The sequence below is a fragment of the Dendrobium catenatum genome, unplaced genomic scaffold (genome assembly GCF_001605985.2).
Source record: "Dendrobium catenatum unplaced genomic scaffold, ASM160598v2 fragScaff_scaffold_431, whole genome shotgun sequence".
Lineage (NCBI taxonomy): Eukaryota > Viridiplantae > Streptophyta > Magnoliopsida > Asparagales > Orchidaceae > Dendrobium > Dendrobium catenatum.
This window is the reverse complement of record NW_021318893.1, coordinates 420,602-443,186: the sequence shown is the minus strand read 5'-3', so window position 1 is coordinate 443,186 and position 22,585 is coordinate 420,602. Positions and strand designations below refer to the sequence as shown.

Sequence of the window (22,585 nt, the reverse complement as noted above, 5' to 3'; positions counted from 1 at the left end):
CCGCAGATGGGATTTGATCAGCGTTCTGAGCAGCGATCTGAGGGCTTTGTCAGACCTGTTGGTTCAGCAGCAGGAAGACCGAGGACTGTTCCTCCTCGCCCTGAGGGATTTGCTGGTAGAGGTGGTGGTTCTAGTTCTGCACCGCGGAGACCACCTACGATTCAGAGGGAGCAGAGTAGTTCTGTTGCTTCAGTTCCTGCTCCAGTTCAGCCACGAGTTTACAGTCTGAGTCAGCAGGAGGCTCGTGATGCTCCGGATGTTGTGACAGGTACGGTTTACATTTCTGATCAGCCCTGTCGTGTTTTGTTTGACTCTGGAGCGAGTCATTCTTTTCTGTCCGAGCATTGTTTTGAGATTTTACATTTGGATTCGATGGTTTTACCGATTTCTTTGTCTGTGATTTTACCGGCGGGGAATCCATTGATTGCTCGACAGTTTTGTTTGTGTGAGATCGAGATTTCTGGCAAGAAGTGGAAATCGAGTTTGATTCGATTGCCGATTTCTTCGTATGATGTGATTCTGGGCATGGATTGGCTGAGTCAGTATGAGGCTCAGATAGACTGTCTGAAGAAGCAAGTGAGTTTGCTTGTGGCTGGAGAGAGAGTTGTATTTCAGGGATTACGAGGTGTTCTCTCCAGTCTGGTTTCTGTGTTGGAGGTGAGCAGGATGTGGAAGAAAGGATGTCCGGTATTTTTAGCTTCGGTGCGGGATCTGAACCTGGAGGTTGGTTCTGTTTCTGAGATCCCTGTGGTACGGGAATTTGCTGATGTTTTTCCTGAGGAGTTGGTTGGTTTACCTCCGGATAGAGATGTGGAGTTCTCTATCGATGTTTTTCCGGGTACAGCTCCTATATCGAAAGCTCCGTACAGAATGGCACCGAAAGAACTTTCTGAGCTGAACTTTCAGCTTCAGGAGTTGGTTGACAGAGGTTTTGTACGTCCTAGTGTTTCGCCCTGGGGAGCACCTGTTCTGTTTGTGAAAAAGAAGGACGGTACACTCCGTATGTGTATTGATTACAGAGATTTGAACAAGGTCACGATCAAGAACAAGTATCCTTTGCCTCGGATAGACGACTTGTTTGATCAGCTTTCCGGATCTTCGGTATTTTCGAAGATTGATTTGAGATCCGGATATTATCAGGTGAAGGTGAAGGAAGCTGATGTGGTGAAGACTGCTTTCAGTACTCGGTACGGGCACTACGAGTTTTTGGTTATGCCTTTTGGGGTAACCAATGCGCCTGCGATTTTCATGGATCTGATGAACCGAGTATTCAGGGAGTATCTGGATCAGTTTGTGATCGTCTTCATTGACGATATTCTGGTATATTCTGCATCTGAGGATGAGCATGCCAGACATTTGAGGATTGTGTTGGAGACTTTGAGGAGGCATCAGCTGTATGCCAAGTTCTCTAAGTGTGAATTCTGGCTGAAGAGCATTTCTTTTCTGGGGCATGTGATTAGCGGAAAAGGCATTTCTGTAGATCCCCAGAAGATTCAGGCTGTTGCTGATTGGCCAAGGCCGACTACGGTATTTGAGGTACGTAGTTTCTTGGGCATGGCCGGGTATTATAGGAAGTTTGTGAAAGGATTTTCACAGATTTCGACTCCTCTGACGAGACTGACTCAGAAGTCAGTACCTTTTGTTTGGACACCGGAGTGTGAAGCTAGTTTTCAGAGATTGAAGGATTGTCTGACTTCAGCTCCAGTGTTGGCACTTCCGTCAGGTACGGAAGGTTTTCAGGTGTTCAGTGATGCTTCACTGAAAGGACTGGGATGTGTCCTGATGCAGCATGGTCAGGTAATTTCTTATGCTTCTAGACAGTTGAAACCACATGAGAAGAATTACCCGACACATGATTTGGAGTTAGCTGCAGTTGTTTTTGCTTTGAAGATTTGGCGTCATTACCTGTATGGCGTCAGATGTGAGATTTTCACTGATCATAAGAGCCTGAAGTATATTTTTACTCAGAAGGATCTGAATCTGAGACAGAGGAGGTGGCTCGAGTTGATCAAGGACTACGATTTGACTATTCAGTATCAGCCTGGTAAGGCTAATGTGGTAGCAGATGCCTTGAGCAGGAAGTCTTCTGGATTATCAGGTATTCAGCTTACTTGTGATGACTTTCTGATTCGTGATATGGAGCGTTTGCAGTTGGAAGTGATTTCCTCCAGTGGTTTGGAGTTGGCTCAGATGAGTATTCGGTCTACTTTGGAAACAAGGATTCAAGAAGCCCAGAAGTCAGATTCTGATTATTCGAAGTTGATTGCTCAGATTGGATCTGGTAAGACTCCTGAACTTCGAATTTCTGATTCTGGTGCTATTTTCTGTAAGAACAGGTTGTGGGTACCTGTGTTTGGAGACTTGAGGCAGGAGATTCTGTATGAATCTCATCATTCAGGCTACACTATACATCCAGGCAGTGGTAAGATGTACGCTGATATGAAGCTTTTGTTTTGGTGGCCTGGGATGAAGAAGGATGTGGCAGAGTTTGTGTCGAGATGCGAAGCCTGTCAGTTGGTGAAGGCAGAGCATCAGCGACCAGGTGGACTGTTGCAGTCGTTGCCTATCCCTGAGTGGAAATGGGAGGAGGTAACGATGGATTTTGCGATGGGTTTCCCTCGATCTAGACAAGGGCACGACGCTATTTGGGTGGTTGTAGATCGATTGACGAAGTCAGCCCATTTTCTTCCGATCAGACAGACGGATTCAGTTGATCGCTTGGCACAGATATATGTGAAAGAGATAGTCAGATTGCACGGTGTGCCTCGTGTGATCGTATCTGATCGAGATGGACGTTTTACTTCCAGACTTTGGAAAGGCATTCAGCAAGGCTTGGGTACAAAACTGCATTTTAGTACAGCCTTTCATCCTCAGACCGATGGACAGTCTGAGAGGACTATTCAGGTACTGGAAGATCTGTTAAGACTTTGTGTTCTGGACTTTAGCGGAAGCTGGGAAGATCATATTCCGCTGATTGAGTTTGCCTATAACAACAGTTTTCAGTCCAGTATCGGTATGGCACCGTACGAAGCTTTGTATGGCAGGAAGTGCCGTACTCCTTTGACTCTGACGGAGGTCGGAGATAGGCAGGCTTTGGGAGCCACTTTTGCTGATGAAACTGCTCAGAAGATCAATTTAATAAGAGAAAGATTGAAAGCTGCTCAAGATCGACAGCAGAAGTATTACAATCAGAAGCACAGATTTGTAGAGTTTCAGGTTGGTGACTTTGTGTATGTCAAAGTCAGCCCGATGAAAGGTGTGAGCAGATTTGGTCAGGTGAGCAAGCTTAGTCCGAGGTATGTTGGACCTTTTGAAATCCTGGAAAGGATTGGAAAAGCTGCTTACAAATTGATGCTTTCTGATTCGATGCCTGATGTGCATAATGTGTTTCACGTATCCACTCTGAGGAAGTGGGTATCCGACTCTGGGAAGAAAGTATCTGCTGATGAGGTTGAGATTCAGGAGAATCTGACGTACAAGGAAGAGCCAGAGTTGATTTTGGCATACGACGTACGAAAGCTAAGAAGTAAACAGATTCCAATGGTTAAAGTCCAGTGGAAGCACCGTACTGCACGGGAAGCCACTTGGGAGAAGGAGTCTGACATGAGACGGTTGTACCCATACTTGTTTTGACTGAGTTTGGACTGGATAATGTCGAGGACGACATTTTTTTTAAGTTGGGGAGATTGTAATATCAGTTTCTGCTCCAGGTTCGTCCGGACGAAGTCGGATCGTCCGGGACGATCGGTACAGGTTGTGCAGAGAAAATCATGTTTGGCTGTATGGTTCGTCTGGACGAAATCAGGATCGTCTGGACGAAAATAAGTCAGAGAACCCTTCGCCGGGGACGATATTCAATTTTCGTCTGGACGAAATAATTCTCTTCATGGATCGTCCGGTACGAAGCTCGATCGTCCAGGACGATCAGTCTGGATATATATAGAAATGAGATATTTTGAAGAGAGAGAAAAAGTTGAGGAGAGAGAAAAACGAAGGAAAAAGTGGAAAAGTGGATTTTCGGGCGACGCCGAGCTGTTTTCGTCCGAAGAGACTGTTGAGGAAATTGCTGTACGCAAGGTAAGGCACAATCCGACTTTCTCAATTTTCAGAACCGTCGAGTTTGGCGGTATTATCTGTCCGGAATTAAGTTTTGTTCGCGATTTTCGTCCGTAATTTCCGACTGGTTTAGTTTCTACCGCGTAACTTTCTGTATTTTGTTGAACTGCCGAGTGTGCACATTTTGGTTATTTTTTTAAGATTTTTGTCCGGGTATTTTTGATTCGACTGTGTTTTTAGTCGACTGGATTTTTCTGTGAACTTGGAAATTATCTGTGCAGTAGAATAAATGTTCTAAAATGTTGATATCTATATTCTGTGCGAATTTGGTGAATTTTGATTTTCAGGAAAATTGTGTAAATTCTGTATACTGCCGTTGTGCTGCCCGATTTTTGAGTAATTTCTGTTTTGTCCAGAAATCTTCTGAATTGATATACTATCTGTATATGCTATATAAAGGGAGTTATAAGGGGCCTGGATCCTATGAGATTCAGTTAGTGTCTGGGAATTCTGAAATGAGCTCAATATGAAATCTGATATCTGTTCTGTTCCGGATCCGAGGAAACAATCTGTTTAGGTGCTATATGCACTATATATGTATTCTGGTGCTATAAGCACATCTGATCTGATCTGTTTTGGTGCCGTGAGCACAAAGGGAGGCATAAGTGGCCTGGATCCTATGAGATTCAGTCAGTGTCAGGGAATTTAGCTATTAATTAAATATCTGATATCTGCTATATGATTCTGATATGATTTGTTCTGTTCCGATATGATCTGTACGATTCTGATTCTGTTGATCTGATGTGTCTGATCTGTTATGTTTCTGATTTGATACAACTTCCATTTCCGTACAGTTTTGTTGATTTGATATCTGTCCGAATCTGTTTCAATTCTGTACGGATTTGTCTGCTGTGTTGGTTTTGAGATTCTGAGGATTTTGATTGGAGGTTTGTTGCTTTACTGAGCTGTTGAGCTCACCCTTGCTTTCTGGTGGTTTTCAGGTTCTGGGAAAGGCAAGGAAGTCCAGGATTAGTTCAGAGTCTGATCAGTATAGGTACTTTTGTACTTTTGATTTTGTACAGTCATGGCTTTTCTTTTCTGTCTTTCTTTCGGTCGAAAGCCATGTACTGTTCTGTAGATGATTGTTTTGAGGAAATGAAATCGGATAGATGTTTTGTTCCGCTGCATTTGATGATACATAGTAGCTCTGTGTTTGTTAGTCTGTGTGAATTAATTATTTGGAAGATTCAGTTCCGAACCAAATTCCAAAGCTAGATCCTGGTTAGTGCAGCTCCGTCGCGATCCAGCACGGGCGGGATCCGTCTCGTCTCGGGTCGGGTCGTGACAAGCTTTTTTGGTATCAGAGCAATGGTTTTGGAATTTGAGAATTTTGTGAAACAGAGCTATAGGAAGTGATCAGTAAGTCTGTCTGGGGGGTAATTTTGATTTGTTTGGCTTTTTATTTTGTTGTTTTTGTGATAGTTTTCCGGATTTTTTCTGGATTTTCTGTATGGATCAGCCAGACCCAGACATGACAGATGGTCAGAGTGCCGATCAGGCAGCACCAGTGGGGAGTACAGCCCCAGTGGTCGGTGCTGATACGCTTTCTCAGTTTGCTTCGCTGGTTGCTCAGATGATGAGCGAGACTCAGAGTAGAGCTTCTACTGTCAGATCTGATGACCTGGATAGACATTTGCAGTTGTTTTTGAGGTTGAAACCTCCGAGGTTTGAGGGCGCTGTTGAGCCCAGAGCTGCTGAAGAGTGGCTGAGGAGAGTGGAGAAGACCTTTGACGGGATGCAGTGTCCGTCAGACAGGAAGGTACCGTTAGCAGTTTTTCTGTTAGACGGAGAGGCTGAGCACTGGTGGGACGGCCAGCAGGCAGCCAGATTTCAGGGCAGACTGAACTCTTTGATTACTTGGGAAGAGTTCACTGAGGTATTCCGAGATTGGTTTGTTCCCCCTTCTGCACGACAGCAGATGCAGGAGAACTTTCTGAGGCTTGTTCAGGGGAGCAAGACGGTGATGCAGTACGAGGCTGAGTTTACTGCATTAGCCAGGTACGCTCCGCAGCTGGTTAGCACTTCTGCTGAGAGATGTTACAGATTTCTGAGGGGATTGCGAGATACCTTGAGGCAGCCCCTGATACCATTCCGGATTACTGATTTCTCCGAGCTTGTGGAGCGAGCTCGATTGAGTTTAATTCGACCGGCGTATCAATGGCCTGAGCAGTTCTTCCTATCCTTGTTGGATCTTCACCATTTCGGACGGTAATGGGCTCCCGACGTAAGACAGCGGTAAGACGATCGACCGCAGTCACCAAATCGTCCAAACGCTTCTCTACCCCAGCGTGCGCAGCCTAGAGTGCCTCCAAACTCCGGTCATCACTGCTCGTTGCACGCTTGCTGGACTCTGCCATCTTACCGAGCCACTGGCTATGATACCAAACTGGTGAGGTATGCGGCGGAAGAAGCAGGTTCACAAGACAAAACCACAAAAGAAGAGGCAGGTTGCCGGCGGTGGCAATGGCAAAGGCCAAGGTTACTATTTCATTAGCTGCTTTTCTCATCTTCTCAAGAAGAAGAATTACAAGATGACTATGGCTAAAAATAGATAAGAGTTAAAAAGAAAGAGTCTGCATACATAACTAAATAAAGGTAACTAGATTAGTGGAGCAGCAGCTACTAACAGAAAGCTGGAATAATATTCTAGTAAAGAAATAAAAGGATAGCGTGCACCGGTCCACCGTGGTGCAGCAAAGTGATGCAGCAACGTGATGCTCTGCATCACCATTACTCTGAGGTATGCCTTTCCACTTATGAGCAACATAATGTTTGTAATCTTGTTGATTTGGCCACTCCGTGCAAGAACCTGGAGCCGCAAGGTGTGTCAGAATATACTCATGATTTTATTTTAGTTTGCATATACCCTATCAAATAGTTAAAAAATAGTTCCTTTACATTTATTTTACAGATAACCAAATAGCCTCAAACTATTTACTTTACTCTGTATTTATTTTACACTGCATTTATTTTAATGCCAATAAAAAAGTCTTTAAAATGAGGACGGAGAGCATCATTCTAGTTGTGGATTTTAGATTAGAATTGTTTGAGAATTATGTATTTTACGTTTTATATGAATCAAGTAAATATAAATTATGATTGATTTTGTATGTGTTATATTTATTTTTAAATAAATTTAATAATTTGCGAATGTCATTTCATGTCCAACCTAGAAAATAATAATCTATTTTAATGGTTATAGAAATTTCAGTCGGCACAATTCGCTTTTACTCTGTGTTTCAAAAAGGTCAAAAACTGTCCAAGAAATTTATTGCAATAGAAAATTTGATGGCGGTTCACTATCCGTCACATGTTGAAAAATTCTTTTTTAATGATTTTAACAGCTAAAACAAGATGGAATTTAATTTTTTGTCAAATCAATTAAGTCCTAATCGCAAACTATGTTAGAAAATTAGTGAGGATAGCACTGTTGTCGTGGAGAGAGAGAGTCAAAGAATGGAATTTTTATTTCGTCAGGTTACCTGATGTAGCTCTACGTCAGGTAGTCTATAATATGTAGTCACGTGCTCTTATTCTTTACCACGTGGCCCGACGACCCGACCCGGAACTGACCCGAGAGTTTGCGTAGCTCGGTATTGCTAGGTATTGGTCGATTTTGCTCGACAAAAACGAAAAAATATCATTCTGTGAAGATCAATACCGAGCAATACCGATTCTATACCAAGCAATACCGAGTAATAACTAAAAGAACTCGGTATTGCTCGGTTTTGGTCTTCACAGAGCTGTATTTCTCGTTATTGCCAAGCAATACCGAGTAATACCTAGCAATACCGAGCCTATACCGAGCAATATGCGAACATAGTAATCCCGAATTCGGTCCGAGTCGGGTCGTCGGGTCGTCGGGCCGCACGGTTAAGAGTAGGCTCACGTGGCGACATATTATAGGCTAACTGACGTAGAGCTACATCAAGTAACCTGACGGAATAAAAATTCCAAAGAATGGGGCGAGGTGCCAAACACAACTGCTATACTTAGATTAAAAGTTTGTTTAGGTTGGCTGCAATTTTTACCCGAAATAATTATAAAATTATAGTATTTTTTTTAAAGTGGTTGTAAAAAGTAAAAATTTTAAATATATATTTTTAAAGTTGTGGAAGATTAAAAATCTCGATTATGCTTTTAATGGATTCTGATACGCTTTTGGTATCTTTTGTCTTTGAAATGCATACTCGAAGTTTTCAATCTTACATATTCGAGATGATGTTCTTAAGAAGAGTGAAAGACCCATTTTTTCCAATCAAGATAAGAAATGAGAGAAATGAGAACTTATCCGCTTAAACTGGGGAATACAACCCTTTTTTATTTTAAATGTATTTATTTTATTTCAACCGATCATTAAAATAAAATAAAATAAAAATTTGGCCTCTACACAATATTTAATTCTATGTAAATTTAATTGAGATGTCACATACGTTAAATAATAATTTAATTATAATTCGCTAACTTATAAGACCAAATTTCAACTTTCCAAAATTGTGAAAACTTATACACCTGACATAAATACAGTAGCAAAATGTTAGCAATTTCCAATTGAACGACAATTCAATAAGCCTCTTCAATTTTAAGCATAGATGGAGGAGAATGTTCCTGTAACTCATAAAATTGGCATAACCTTGAATAATTCAATAATTTAGCTGCCTATATACTCGTGAACAAAATGATATACCTTGACAAAATATTATCACTCAATTGAGAATGATAGTACTCTCCTAATAATTGCAAGCTCACTTACCTACATCCTTCTAGGCAGATGTTCTTCTAACAAAAATATATCTAAATAATTGTCTCCTTGCCTCTACAACTAATTCTATTTCTCCTGTTCAGCTTTAATTAAAAAACAAACCAAGCAATGCACGCCTTAAGACTTCATTTGGGACAGCTTTCGTACTGTTTTTTAAAACAATTTTCTAGTACAAAAATTTCAAATTCAAAAAATTTTTATACTAAAAAGTTGTTTTAGAAAGCAAGAAGAAAGCCGTCCCAAAAGAAGCCTAAATATTTAGGTGTTTGCATTATCTTTGGTTTCCACTTCTCTCCTCACACAAATTTTGCCCAAAATCTGCTAATTATGATTGTCTTAGCTTTTTAGGTTTTGTTTGGGACATCTTTATTACTAAATTTTAAGATAGATTTTTTGTATAAAAAATAAAATTTTTATACTAAAAAATTGCTTTAAAAAACAGGAAGAAAATCGTCCCCAACAAAGTTTTAACAAAAAACTATTGCTGATATCACGCTACTCTACATGAAATTATCATCTTGAGTAATGTACTTTTTCATGAAAATATATTCCCAATAGTCTCCACTGAACGACCCTTTTTCTCACCTCCACAGACCTCTTCATATATTACTCCACTGGGTCTTGTTCCATCAACAGCAGTAACCAACGCCATAGTTTCGTTCACAGGTAGCTTCTTATCGTCTTATAAACATCTTGAAATTCGAACTGTCACTGCAGCGACTAATATTATTTGGCTAGGCCGGTTGTTAAACCAATTTGGTGTTTCTGTTACTTCACCAATATCTCTTTATTGTCATAAGATCTCAGTCTTAGCACTAGTGAACAATCAAATTCTCCATGCTCGTACCGAATACATTGAAGGTGATTGCTACTTCATTCAAGATTGTATCAAACTTAGTGATTCATCACATTGACTTTCAAGATTAAGGTTTCGTTTGAGACGACTTTCTTACTGTTTTCTAAAACAATTATTTATTACAAAAATTTTAATTTTTGTGCTAGAAAGTTTCTTAAAGAACAGTAAGAAAGCAGTTCCAAACGAAACCTAATTTGCATATATCTTAGCGAAAATCTCTTGCCTCTTGGTTTGGTCATCTTTGAACCAAGCTGACCATTTTCACAACATCATCAGCTTGCGGGGAGGTGTCAATGAAATATAAAGCGGAGCTGCAGCCTTTCAATTATTTGTTTGCAGCTCTTCTTCGTAGAACCATCAACTCCCTTCATTTCTTATCATATATTTAAGGAAGATTTACATGCATGCCAATATTTAGCAATTCACATAGATAAATGAATATAAACCATCAAAATTAATTCCTGATATATCATCAAAAAATTATCTTGATCTGGCACGAATCTCGAGGCAAAATCAGGCCGGAAACTTTAAAAATTAAATTCGGTATCACCTGAACTCCGATTTCAGCAAACTTACAGTCAAACTGAGCGTCTCAGAAATACTAACCGAACGACACCAAATTCGACTCAATTCGAGCCCAAATGAGCCCAAATCAAGGACCCGAAGCGCAGTTGGAAGCTTCGTACCACTATTTGAGTTACCAAACGGTTTCCAAATATGACGAGCTTATAGTCGAATCGAGCGGCTCGATTAGACGAATCCAACGAGCCCAAGATCAATGAATTCTGAAATCATTAAGGCCTCCAAATGCCTGGCGAATTGTCCATGATCAAGGGATTTAATATCGGCCGTCCATCCAACCACTCCCCATTTACCCTTGATCTCTCAACTATTTACGGGCCATGCCACTCCTAAAATCTATAAATAGACCCCTCATTTCTCTTGAAAAGGGACCCAAGCAAGAGAGAGAAGAAGAGAAGAAGAGAAGGAAGAAGCTCCTCATCGACCACCGTTAGAGTTTCACATTACCGCCGGAGTCTCGCCGGACCACCGCCTGAGCTTCGCCGGACCACCACCTGAGGCCCTCACTTTCGCCGGACCACTACCTGAGGCCCTCACCTTCGCCGGACCACCACCTGAGGCCCTTACCTTCGTCGGACCATCACCTGAGGCCCTCGTCTTTGCCGAACCACCGCCTGAGGCCCTCACCTTCGCCGGACCACCACCTGAGGCCCTTACCTTCATCAGACCATCACCTGAGGCCCTCGCCTTTGCCGGACCACCGCCTGAGGTCCTCACCTTCGCCGGACCACCGCCAGAGGCCTTCGCCTTCGCCAGATCATCACCTAAGGCCCGGAGTTTTGCCAGACCATCATCTGAGGCCCGAAGTTCTGTCAAACCATCACCTGACACCCGGATTTCTATCATACAAATGTTACTTGTAATCTGATCGCCTTTGGAGGCGAGTCAGCCCATTGTAACCGACTCAAATTCTAGTGGAATCATTTTCGATTGGGCTAGGCCCCGTGGTTTCTCCCCTTTCAAGGGTTTTCCACGTAAAAAATCTTGTGTTCTCTGTGTGTGAGCTGGATATCCGTGCAAAGCTAAGACCTATAATTAAAACTCTATCGTCACATATATCCTAGCCCTCAACAATTCCTAAACCTGATACACCTTCAAACAAACAATGAACAGCCTTAAGGATAAGAATTGGCTTATGATTGGCCCTGCAACAGACCAAAAGTATAATCAACAACTTAGAATATAAAGATAGAAGTGAAATTTCTCTAACACTGCAACCTTAAAATCAGCAAGCTGTAAAGTTATGGGAGTGCTCAAACAGAATACTCTTGAACCTTCAAAATTGTCAGTTGTTTACCAAGAGAAACGAATTCAGCTTTTCTTTCAATTAACCAAAATGTTTAATTATTTGTTGCTTTTTCGAGGCTAATGCTCATACATTTTTTTCTTCCAGAAGAACGAAAATTTGTCCACCAGTACTTGGTTATCATCTCTTTGAACCGATATTTGAGGAACAAGCTCTCTTGTTAAATCTGAATATATGAGCTTTAGGAAAGGAAGACAGATCACAGTTGGGGAAATGATGAAGAACTGATGAAGCTTCTTAGCAAAGCTCTCCTCAAGAATAGACAAACTATCAAGTTTTCTATCAAGAGGGATATCAATAATATCGATTAAAGTGGCAAACAAGACCAAGAAATTCAAAAGAAGAAAGTCTAAATGACACCGGACGGGATGGGAGAAATGACAACGGGAAGAAATGCGAGCTGCAGGAACTCACAGCCCATACATAACCCAAGGGCATGCTTCTTGGGAGGGTATCACCAGCTGAAAATAATCAGGATACAAAACCCAGAAATAGAGTAAAAACTCAAATCAGTTCACACAATTTTAACTCAGTTCTTTGTCAATCCAAATAAAACATGGGCTAGACTAATTAGATGACTGGTTCATGATCCCATCGATTGCTTGGCCGTTTTGATCTTAGTTTTAAAACCATACATATAATACATAGAACACAGGGTTACTTCCACTTTGTCCCTGCAGAACAAATTTCATTTCAAATTTGAATTTAGCTGAATTGAAATAGAAAATATATCAATGGAGAAGTAAAAAATTTGGAATCCCTTTCAAAAATAATACCACATGAAGAACCGAATCAAACCAGGTGATCCACAACAGATGAAGACCAAATATTAACTTTCTTGTAACTAAATGTTCTGAAGGTCAAGAGAGAGATACCATCTTCAACAATTTTGCTGTTAATCTCATGCCCTGAGCCTCTGGCATTCCAAGAACCATTTTCATATGATGTAAGAGAAGTAGCACAATCCAAAAACAAAGCAAACAATCTACTTATTCTACCAACAATCTTAAGCGAAAGCAAGCGATTACAGATAATTAAGGGAACCATTTTAAACTGAATTAGAATCAGGAGGTTGGGAGATATACCTTTTAGAACAAGAAGCTTGAGCTACAGATCTAGAGGTCCAATCAGATGCTGGTACTGAAGAATCAAGGGAACCCTACTTGAGCTGTTTTATATGAGGGGCTGTTTGGTAGCAGGATTTAGGCCAGATTTGAGGCGGATTTGAGCGAAATCCAGCCAAACGGCCTAAAATGCAAAACCAAATCTCACTGCAAATGAAAGCCATTGTAGACTGAAAATTCCGTCTTTCAGTGCTAAATCCCAGGTTTTTGAAATCCTGTTTTTTGCGGGATTTACGAAATCCATTGGTTCCAGAGGAACAGTCGCTCGTTAAATACGCTCTATAGCCAAATAGTCATATGTGATTTAATAGGATTTATCATAAATACTACCTTACAGTTTTCAGGATTTAGGCCCCTCATGATTTCCGAAATCCGGAGTTAGTGGACTTATGGAATCCTACTTAAATCAAATCTAGGTGCTACCAAACAGCCCCTAAGTTTCTAAGATTCAGATTTCTAACTTACGGCAAATTTCAGTAGATTTAAGAATGATTCATAATGAATTAACATAAATCAAGCCTGTGATCTTTAAAAACTCCAAATTCTCAACTGGCTAAAGCAAAAGTGCAAAACCATAGGAAAACTTCAGCATGTTTAGGAATTGATCTCTATATACTCTAAAAGTTCACCTTCTGCTCTAAAATCTGAAAGTCTAAGGTGCTCTGCTATGCAATTTGAATTCGAATTCAGAAGCTTTTGTTATGACTTCTATCTGTTCTGTCTTCCTCTTCCACACTGGAAACATGTCTAGCTCCTTTTCCTTATATCACTGAGCTTCCTATTTTCCCGAATGGTTTTTCAGTTTGTTTAATTCACTCTTTTCTTCACTATAAATCATTAAACGTATAAGCTTTCTTACATATATACTTGGTTATAGTGTATCCAGGTTCATAAATATAAACAAAAAGTGAACAGAAAATTCAAGTCTTTGCTCGCTTAAGCAGGTATTCTTTTTGTACTAATTACATAAAATGATTGGATACAAAGAAGAAATCCAACATCTTGATTTCTTCTCTCCATTTTCAGAGTAACTAAACGTAATTCACCCTATAAACCTCATATACTTTTCTTTCTGTACAATAAGAAATTTTTTCCTATTGACAATAGGAGAAATTATCACGTGTGTTTCACGTTTTAAAGATAGTTAAGATTTTCTCAAAACAAATAGAATAATCATAAGTTCACTCTAATTAAATTTAAATTATGATATTCCAACTCAGATTTGTTTTCCTATATATCGCACAATCAAATGATTTTGATGCGCTCTGTACTGCCTGAGGAGATTCTGAAACGATTTTTCCCCTACTAAGGCTATCTAGCTAACTTCTCTGGCTGACGTTACTACTTCCGCCCACCGGAGACAAAGCATCAGCCCACGAACCTCTGACCACTGGCATCCTGCCGCCGCCGCCTTGGCAACGTCGCCTCTTTGTAGATCTCTGAACCTCATCGCAGCTCACGTTAACCTTGAGAAGAACACCAAATAGCTTGAAAGAAGTCTCTTTTTCCCCTTCATCCACCTCCTCCTCCTCCTCGCTAACTACTTCTTCCCCTTCGTCGAACTCTACCGACCTATTTCTTAGAAGGCCGAGGTCTAGCTGGCCGACGTCGACGTACTTGGAAAGAAAACCGAGGAGCTCATCGCAGTGCCGCTTTGCCTGCGCAAGTTCTGAGTTCAGGATTTTGTTCTCTCTCCGAAGCTTCTCGTTTTCGCTGGAGAGATTCAGAAGGCGTGGCGAAGGCGGCGGTGGCGAGGAGGCGGAGGAAGAGCTGTGGATCTCGGTGGAGTGCTGACCGGAGTTAGAAGATGGAGGAGGTTGTCTGTTGGATGAGGATTTTCGACGGCGAATGAAGGAGAGGAGCGTTTGCTCTCCTTGCCGGAAATTGTCGTTGGCGAACTCCCACCGATCAGCTACCACCTTGCGGAAACCCTGCTTTCGTCAAACACCGATGGTTACTTTTTTAGTTTACGTAATATTTAAAAGTATAATTAAATACTAAGTGGCTGTTTGGGATTATTTTTATTTTTATTTTACATACATATCACTTTATATCATTTTATACTATTCTATTTACATATCTAACATCTAAAATTTTAATATTACATATATACCACTCTATATTATTTTAATATCAAATATGCCACTTATATTTCATTACAACCACTCATATATTTCATTTTGATCATTCATATTTGATATGAAAATAAATTAAGAATAGTGTGTATGTAATATTAAAACTTTAAGTATTAAATATGTAAATAATCAAAGTTTCCTATCAATAGGCCAATGCTAGCTGCATGTGATAATTAGGGAAGCGTTGATTTGGCCTTCCAATGAAGTTTATTAATGGAAGGGTATGGAGCTACAAGATGTGAAGTGCTTTGGAGTTCATATTTTTTAAACTATCAAAATAATTAAAAAATTATTTTTGTGTGCTTTTAATAACAATATTTTACAAATGTTTGGGACGATTAATAACAAGTTGGCTTGCATACTCTTAGGCTCTGCTTGGGACGATTTTATTTATACTTTTTAAAGTAACTTTTTAATACAAAAATTAAAAATTTTATACTAAAAAGTTATTTTAAGAACCAATAAGAAAGTCGTCCAAAACAAAGCCTTAAGCTTTAATCATATTTTTTTAATTATTAGGTTTTTAAATGATATTTTAATCTATAATTGTATATTTTTTTAGAGTCAATATTTTTAAAAATTGAAAACACCTAAATTTTTTTTTAAGAACCTATAAAAACAAGTCAAAAAAAAAACATCACTATATATTTCTGTAATAATTTAAAATAAAGAAAAAATAGTGAGGCAATTTTGATTAAAAATTAGATTATATAAGAGTATAAATGATTATATTTCGGATAGAATTAAGTCACTCAAAGAAAAAATAGTCAAACTCACAATAAAATATCAATTTATACGTGAACTCGAATTTTCAAACACTCTTGATTGATAGTCAAAGCTCTTCTACAATAGATACGATGAACTGGCATTTATCAAAGTTTAGAATCAAAATTTCACCTAATTGCAATGTAACATAGCATATCCATAGTCAACAGTTGATAATAAATAACATAATATTACTACCCTTATATCACAACAAATCAAAGGTCAAAGTTGTAGGCATTCCAAACATCGTATAACTACACGCTAATAATATTAGTATAAATACATAAGAGAATTAATTATAATATTATTAAAAGTTTATTTGAGACAAGTTTTTTAATACTTTGCTTTTCAATATAATCTAAGTTCATTTTTTTAATGCATAATATTTTTTTATGCCGCTCTTATAAAGTTTTTGACAGTAGTAAGACTGATGTTCAAAGTCTTAGTTGCTAATTGCATAACTTAAAAAAGACTACCTATTATGATATGTACTTATTTATTGCTTTAGCCATGTGAATCATACGTTTTAAACAATAATTATCTCTATATCATTTTAATCTCCAAGATTTGAATAGGCTCATTATCAGATTCGTTATCTATCCAAGATATGATTAGATTTTAGGTATGTAGGGAAGTCCAAACAAAATTGTAAGTGAAGTTGCTAGTTAATAAAAAATTAGTTAGATTTACATAATACTTTGTTGAGAATTCATTAATATGCGAAGCATATTTATGATTAATAACTGATATTATATAATTGTCGTAATGCTTATAAATCAATTTATATTTTGAAAGAGTAAATAAAGATAGTTTCTATAATTAGAGTCGATATCCATTTCAACCTAGAGAACTATTATTGCAAAGATAGTAAATAACCAATATATTGAATGATCTGTTGAGCTATTAGCCATTTTGTAAATAAAAAAAATAATACAAACAAATGTGAAGATTGATAGGCAACACTCTAATGAGCAAAAATATCTATATATGTACCAAGAGAAAAGAACAATATGGGAAGTCTATTTCGCATAAATCCCAAGATCATATAATGTATAGTGTACATATATAGATATTTTTGAGTGAGTAATATTGAGGAGAGGTATAAGTATACTAATTATGCTCTTTATTTTAGAAATTGCGCATATTATAGTAAATAAGTATTTTAAATTATAAAAGATTGATCATTAAAAGAAGGAGAAGACTAATACATTTTTGAGAATAAGTGTCTATTATGGACACTTATAGAGAGAGTAAGGAAGATCTACATATCGTTTGTGTTTAAACACAATGCATGCATGTGCATGCTTTGACCAAATATTTTTTATTTCAGTTGGATTACAACAAGGATCATAGCCCATATTCTTTTTTTCTTTATCCATGGTGAAATATCAGAGTGAAATAAGAAGGATTTACATATTGATACTTATTGAATTAGATAAAAAACATATGAGTAAAGGTTCAAAGAGAAGTGCTATGGAGAGTTAATTTTAGAAAAGAAAGGATTTACATATGCTATGGAGAAGTGCTTTGGGCGATTAAAGTCATTAAATAAGAAAACATGTTATTTAGTAGAATTCATGTTGGTTGGTTAAAACTGGAGAAAATACATCAAACCTGTTGTGTGATAGAAAAGGACCATTATAACCTGTAGGTTAAAATTCTGTAAATGATGGTGAGACTCTGTAATGCTTTATTGTCACATAATGTTGCCATGTAAAAGAGAAGTAAAAATTAAGTTGAGTATTGTAGAGATGAGTGATGCATAAAAGTGGTTGAGTGTCCTTTTACTCTTAGAGACAATCTAAATGGGACATGCTTCAGGCTATTGTGTGAATATTTAGTGGAGGAATGTTTAATGGCCTATTGTGTGATGATATAAAAGTATTGCAGAGATGAGGATGCTGCATGTATGTGAAATGAGTTGTCCTTTACTCTTAAGAGACTGCAATGATCAATAAATTTTTTTAACAAGCACCCTATCTTTTTACATCTCCTATATTAATCAATTTTAGATCTACTTAATCGCGTATCCATTACTTAAATTTGCTCTTAATATGTAGGTTATGGTATAATTAGAAATCAAAGAAGTTGGATGTATAACCGATTATCTAAGGTCGGAAGAACATTAACCATTGAAGTTCATTATGGGCGTGAACTTTTCATTCAGCAAGCGAAGCGACTACCCCGCTTTTTTCAGAGGAAGTTAGATGCCATGCTCATACCATCCTAGTGCACCTAGAACCAAATGATAGTAATTGTTGATCTGTATCGCAGAGGATTCATGCCACGGTATTCGGTATTGGACTTGTCATGGTGAAGCTATGAGCCACAATTCTGATTATCAATTATTTATTGGCGGTCCTTCTACAAGTAGTAATATGCTGAGGATGCATATTCGACCAAATCTTATGAGGAATTGGTTCAATGATCAACTGGAATACAAATTGAACAAAAATACATAAGAGTTACCGAATACGGAGGCAACAAAATTTTTATGATTTATTACATGCTGCCCAGCAACCCATTTGGAAAGGGTGCACGACTCACTCAGAATATCTGTTGGCTGGAGATGTTAAGCATCAAGGCAGATAATATGTTGCTCGTGAATAGTTTTATCAAAATTCATTGGGCTTCTTAAGGAAACCAATCCTGACAGATAATTTAATTCCTAGCAGATCTATATCGGACAAAGAAGTTAGTTTCCAACTTTGGTTTGACATACACAAAGATAGATTGTTGTGTGAATGGATAGCTGTATCTTTGATATCTCGAAATTACATGCCGTCATTGCTCAATTTAATCAAAAATCTAGAAAATAGAAAGAAGCAGAAGGATGTGTCTGTAGTAGGATGTTTCTAACTTTCCAATAATTTCCGAGACTAACAACAGACATATATGCATCCAAGAATCTGCTGCACATATGAGATGGCATAATATATATCACAGTTTATCAACACATCCATCCAGAAGGCAGAGGCTTGAGGCACTTTGATTGTATACCACATCGCGCAGAACCAAGAAATGTCAATTAGGTTTATGCGCAGATAGTTTTTACTTCATTCAAGTCGTCGGCTAAACCGTACTCTCCGTTGGGCTGTGTACACACACTCCTTATAATCTTCCTCCAGAGTTATGTATGACTACTCATTATATATTTTCTGTCTTATTCCAAGGCCATATGATCCAAATTGAAGATGACGTAATTCTTATAACCATTTGATTGATGATTTTAGTTTAATTATGGGAAAGGGAGTAAGTATATATGAATATCTGCCCATCAAATAGTAAATTTTACACGAGCGGGCATTACTTTTGGACATTGGTGACTTTCCGTGCCATATAGTATGCCTCTCGGTTGGAACACTTTCAGGCAAAGTTTAGCTTTGTCCATATTAGTATGGAAATACAAAATCATCACTTTAAAGTATGGAGGAGAACTTATGGTTTTTGTCATCGAAATATTTTTGGCCTCAAAGTCATCCTTTCAGGGTGAAATAACGAAGCGTTTACTAAAAATAAAATGGTGATGTTCAGCCTCCTCCAGATTCAGTATAAAAATTTTGAGGTAGGTTCTTGGCCCACATAATGGATCTCATAGTAGCTGAGTTCAGATTGTCCAGATGGTGCCAACTAATTGACCCAAGAAAAGTATATTTTGGTCATTCTATATTGGAGAACAAACTTTATTAACATAATTTGGATGTTAACATATAGAGAAAAATATTTTTGGATAATATTTTTTATACATTTATGAATATCAAAGAGAAATCGAAAGAATAATAATAAAAGTAAGGATGGACCTTAAACGGGATTTGTAGAAGAAAATTCTTGGATTGAAGAATGAATGGAGCGGGAAAATTTCCTCAAACCAAAAAGCTCTATTCACATTAACTTTTAGAGCAAAAACAAGGCAATTTGTGAATGGGTGAAGACTCTACGAGTACTGATGGAATATTCTTCCAATCTAAGCAGGTGTGTGAAATAAGATCAGGGAGATTATTCGGATTGAAAAAGTCATGATTGTCACATCTTCTTGCAATGTCTAACTACCACTGCTTTTACGTTATTTGGCTTAGATCAGATTTTAAAGCCCTTGATCGAGCTAATGTTTCTTCCAATATTTTTCTCTTCTTTCGTAGAGAATGTGTATATTTTGAGATTCATCTTGTAGTCTTGGAAAATATTTCGCTCTTTGACTCCTATGGAGGATCTACTTATCATTTACGCATATGAAGGCTATGGTTTGGTGGACATGTTCAGTATAGGTGGGTATTGTATCCTGTTGAGAGATTAATAAATAACCTAAAGAAGACCGCTAAGAATAAATCAACGACCCCGAAGGCTCTATCTGTGAACATATTAACATACGAGACATACTCAGTTTTGCTCATATTATTTTGAAAACAATGTACTGCAATCAGGTGAATAGTTCAGCATCTAAAAAATGTTGGTAAATCCTTTAATATATCTGTATTCAGTGGATTTGGGGAACTTTTAGGCGCTAGCACAGTGCACTTATTTGACCGATAAGGAGAATGACAGTTATCACATTAATACATTTTGCTTAATTATGATGAAGTTGAGCCGTATCTTGAGTTAAGTATTAAGTTATTTATATTTTTTATTTTCTTTTAAAATTTGATCTAAACTCAAGATGTGAATTTGTTAGGAGGTTCATTGATAGTTTAAGTACATCAAAGAAGTGAGAAGTACCAGAAGATAGTGGAAAAAGAATTTACTGCTTGGTTTAAAAAATACGGTTATTTTTTGAAATAATATGTCTTACTTAATGAGTTATATCTGTAATTAATATTAATAACATTAACACCTTTACATTAAAGGTACACACTGAATGACAGTTCGCAGTGCTCAAGGTTATCTGAGTTAGCTTTGGGGACCAAAAGATTAGTAAAATGTTATCAAATATTTGTGGCCCAATGGTTATAATTCAAACAAAAATTGGTGTGAAGGTAGAAAATAGAAAATTTAGCGTATGTGTAAGAGGGAATATCCATACAGGAGCATGATTCTGAATACTACGAGGTATTACAGAAAATTAGAGGTTGAATATCCCCAGTCACACTAACACTGTCTAATCTCTTCAATTGGAATGGTTGATCGCAGTACCAATAGAGGCAAGAAGTTCATATAATTTATGGTATACCACAAGTAAAAGGCGGGATATGGATACTATGCAAGTTTGATCCATCACATTTCCTAGTCAGGCAAACTCAAGTCTATTATGCTAACTATCCAGATGAAATACGAGGGCAATCAGTGATTGATTGGTACTTTGAAGAACAAAAACCAAGGGGAGTAATTGAAAAAACCACTTCGATAACATCAGCACATCAAGAAGAGTTTATGTCAGATTAAAAAATCTCCTAATCAATGTAGATGATCAAAGTCAAGATATTAATGGAGAGCGAGTTGGCAGTTAGGAGGAGGTTAGATCTGAACAATGAAGGAAAGTTGATGAATCTGATAGTGCTGGGAGTGTATCATGCTGATAAAAGTGAAATTCACAAAATGATGATTAACAACGTAAAGGTAAATTAAATTATTTTTTGCTAATGCACTGCAGATTGTTAATTTTACTTCCCTGCATTTTACTTTCATGCTTTAACTTCACTGCATTTATCCTTCCCTGCATTTTACTTCAGCTGCATTTTTACTTCCCTTAACATTTTTACTTCACTGCAAATTTTTTTATTTGTGACTAACTCCTTATATGTTTGCTGTCATGTTTTTAATATTTCTTTTTATTTAGTGCAGATGGCTTCAAGGTGAAAAGCGCTAGTAGGAAGTTGATAAAATTACATTTTTAACAGACGCACTGAGAAAGTTACAGTTGGACCAGTTAGGACAGTACGTACTGAGGGACCACCCTCATCTCAGCCTACTAGCACAGCCCCGCCTGCTACACAGCCTTCACTCCACTCTTGGAGCCCAGTAGCCTCAGTTTACTCGCAGACCCCCGGATTTCCTTCACTGATCCCCGGGCAGAGTACCCTTTCTTCGCCATACTACAACACCCCAACCATATGCTGGTGCCCTCCTACTTATCCATTTCCACCATATGCTCACCAATAACTATCCCCCACCACCTCCATCAGCACACAGCGGACCTTCGCAGCAAGCCGACCTTCAACAAGCAGTCGGACCTTCGATAGCAACTGCAGCATAGCAGGCGACAGATGGTTAGAATGTTGATAGCCACCTGAGGAGACACGCTACGCAACATTCTCTTTAATTAAGTAACGAACATTTCTATTTTATAATTTTATATTGTTTCACATAACTTTAGTTTTGTAGGTTCTACCCATCAAAAAAACCGACAAACAATAAAATACGAGATATCATGATGGGCGGAGCAGGTTTGACGCTCCTTAATGTTTCTGAAGAAAGTCCCGCGAAAGAAGTCCGGGAGATGTGGTTTTAGAAGAGTTTGAGGTATTTTTTGGTTTTATTTTTTATGTAAAATGATATATTCTTTTTACTTAATCTAAAATCTATATATATTATATATCATATAATAGTTTTGAATGCAGAAAGAATTTTGTTGGCTGCCGCAACATAATCCAGATTAGAAAGAATTTTGAGAAGCGTGGGGTTATACTCGGATGCCCGTGACATGTCCAACAGATCTTTAAAAGCATGGAAGCGACCATTGTTGATTGGAGAGGATATATGGGCTGAGTTTTGAATGCGCTTGGGGCAGCGAAGAGTACACTAGGGAGGATGGATCAAAATTCGACAGAAGCAGAGCTTCTAATGTTGGGTTTGGCTTTGGGTAGTTCACTTCATACAGGAGGCTCACGTTCCACATAACTGAGCAAAGCGTCGTTTGGTAATGAATTTTAAATATTTTTAAATTTGTTCTTTAATTTGTATTAAATAAAATTCTCTTTATATTCTAACAGAAAGAGACACTTGTGA

At 38.1% G+C, this 22,585-nt stretch overlaps 1 protein-coding gene across 1 annotated transcript; it reads right to left on the bottom strand.

Annotated features, from left to right (window-relative positions):
• Window positions 1–13,850: 13,850 nt before the first annotated feature.
• LOC110091933 (heat stress transcription factor B-1) lies at window positions 13,851–14,677 on the bottom strand (the record flags this gene model as incomplete). Its single annotated transcript, XM_020816244.2, is given in 1 exon segment — window positions 13,851–14,677. A coding segment is annotated over 1 exon segment (612 nt), but the record flags the coding sequence as incomplete, so codon positions are not given.
• Window positions 14,678–22,585: the final 7,908 nt, after the last annotated feature.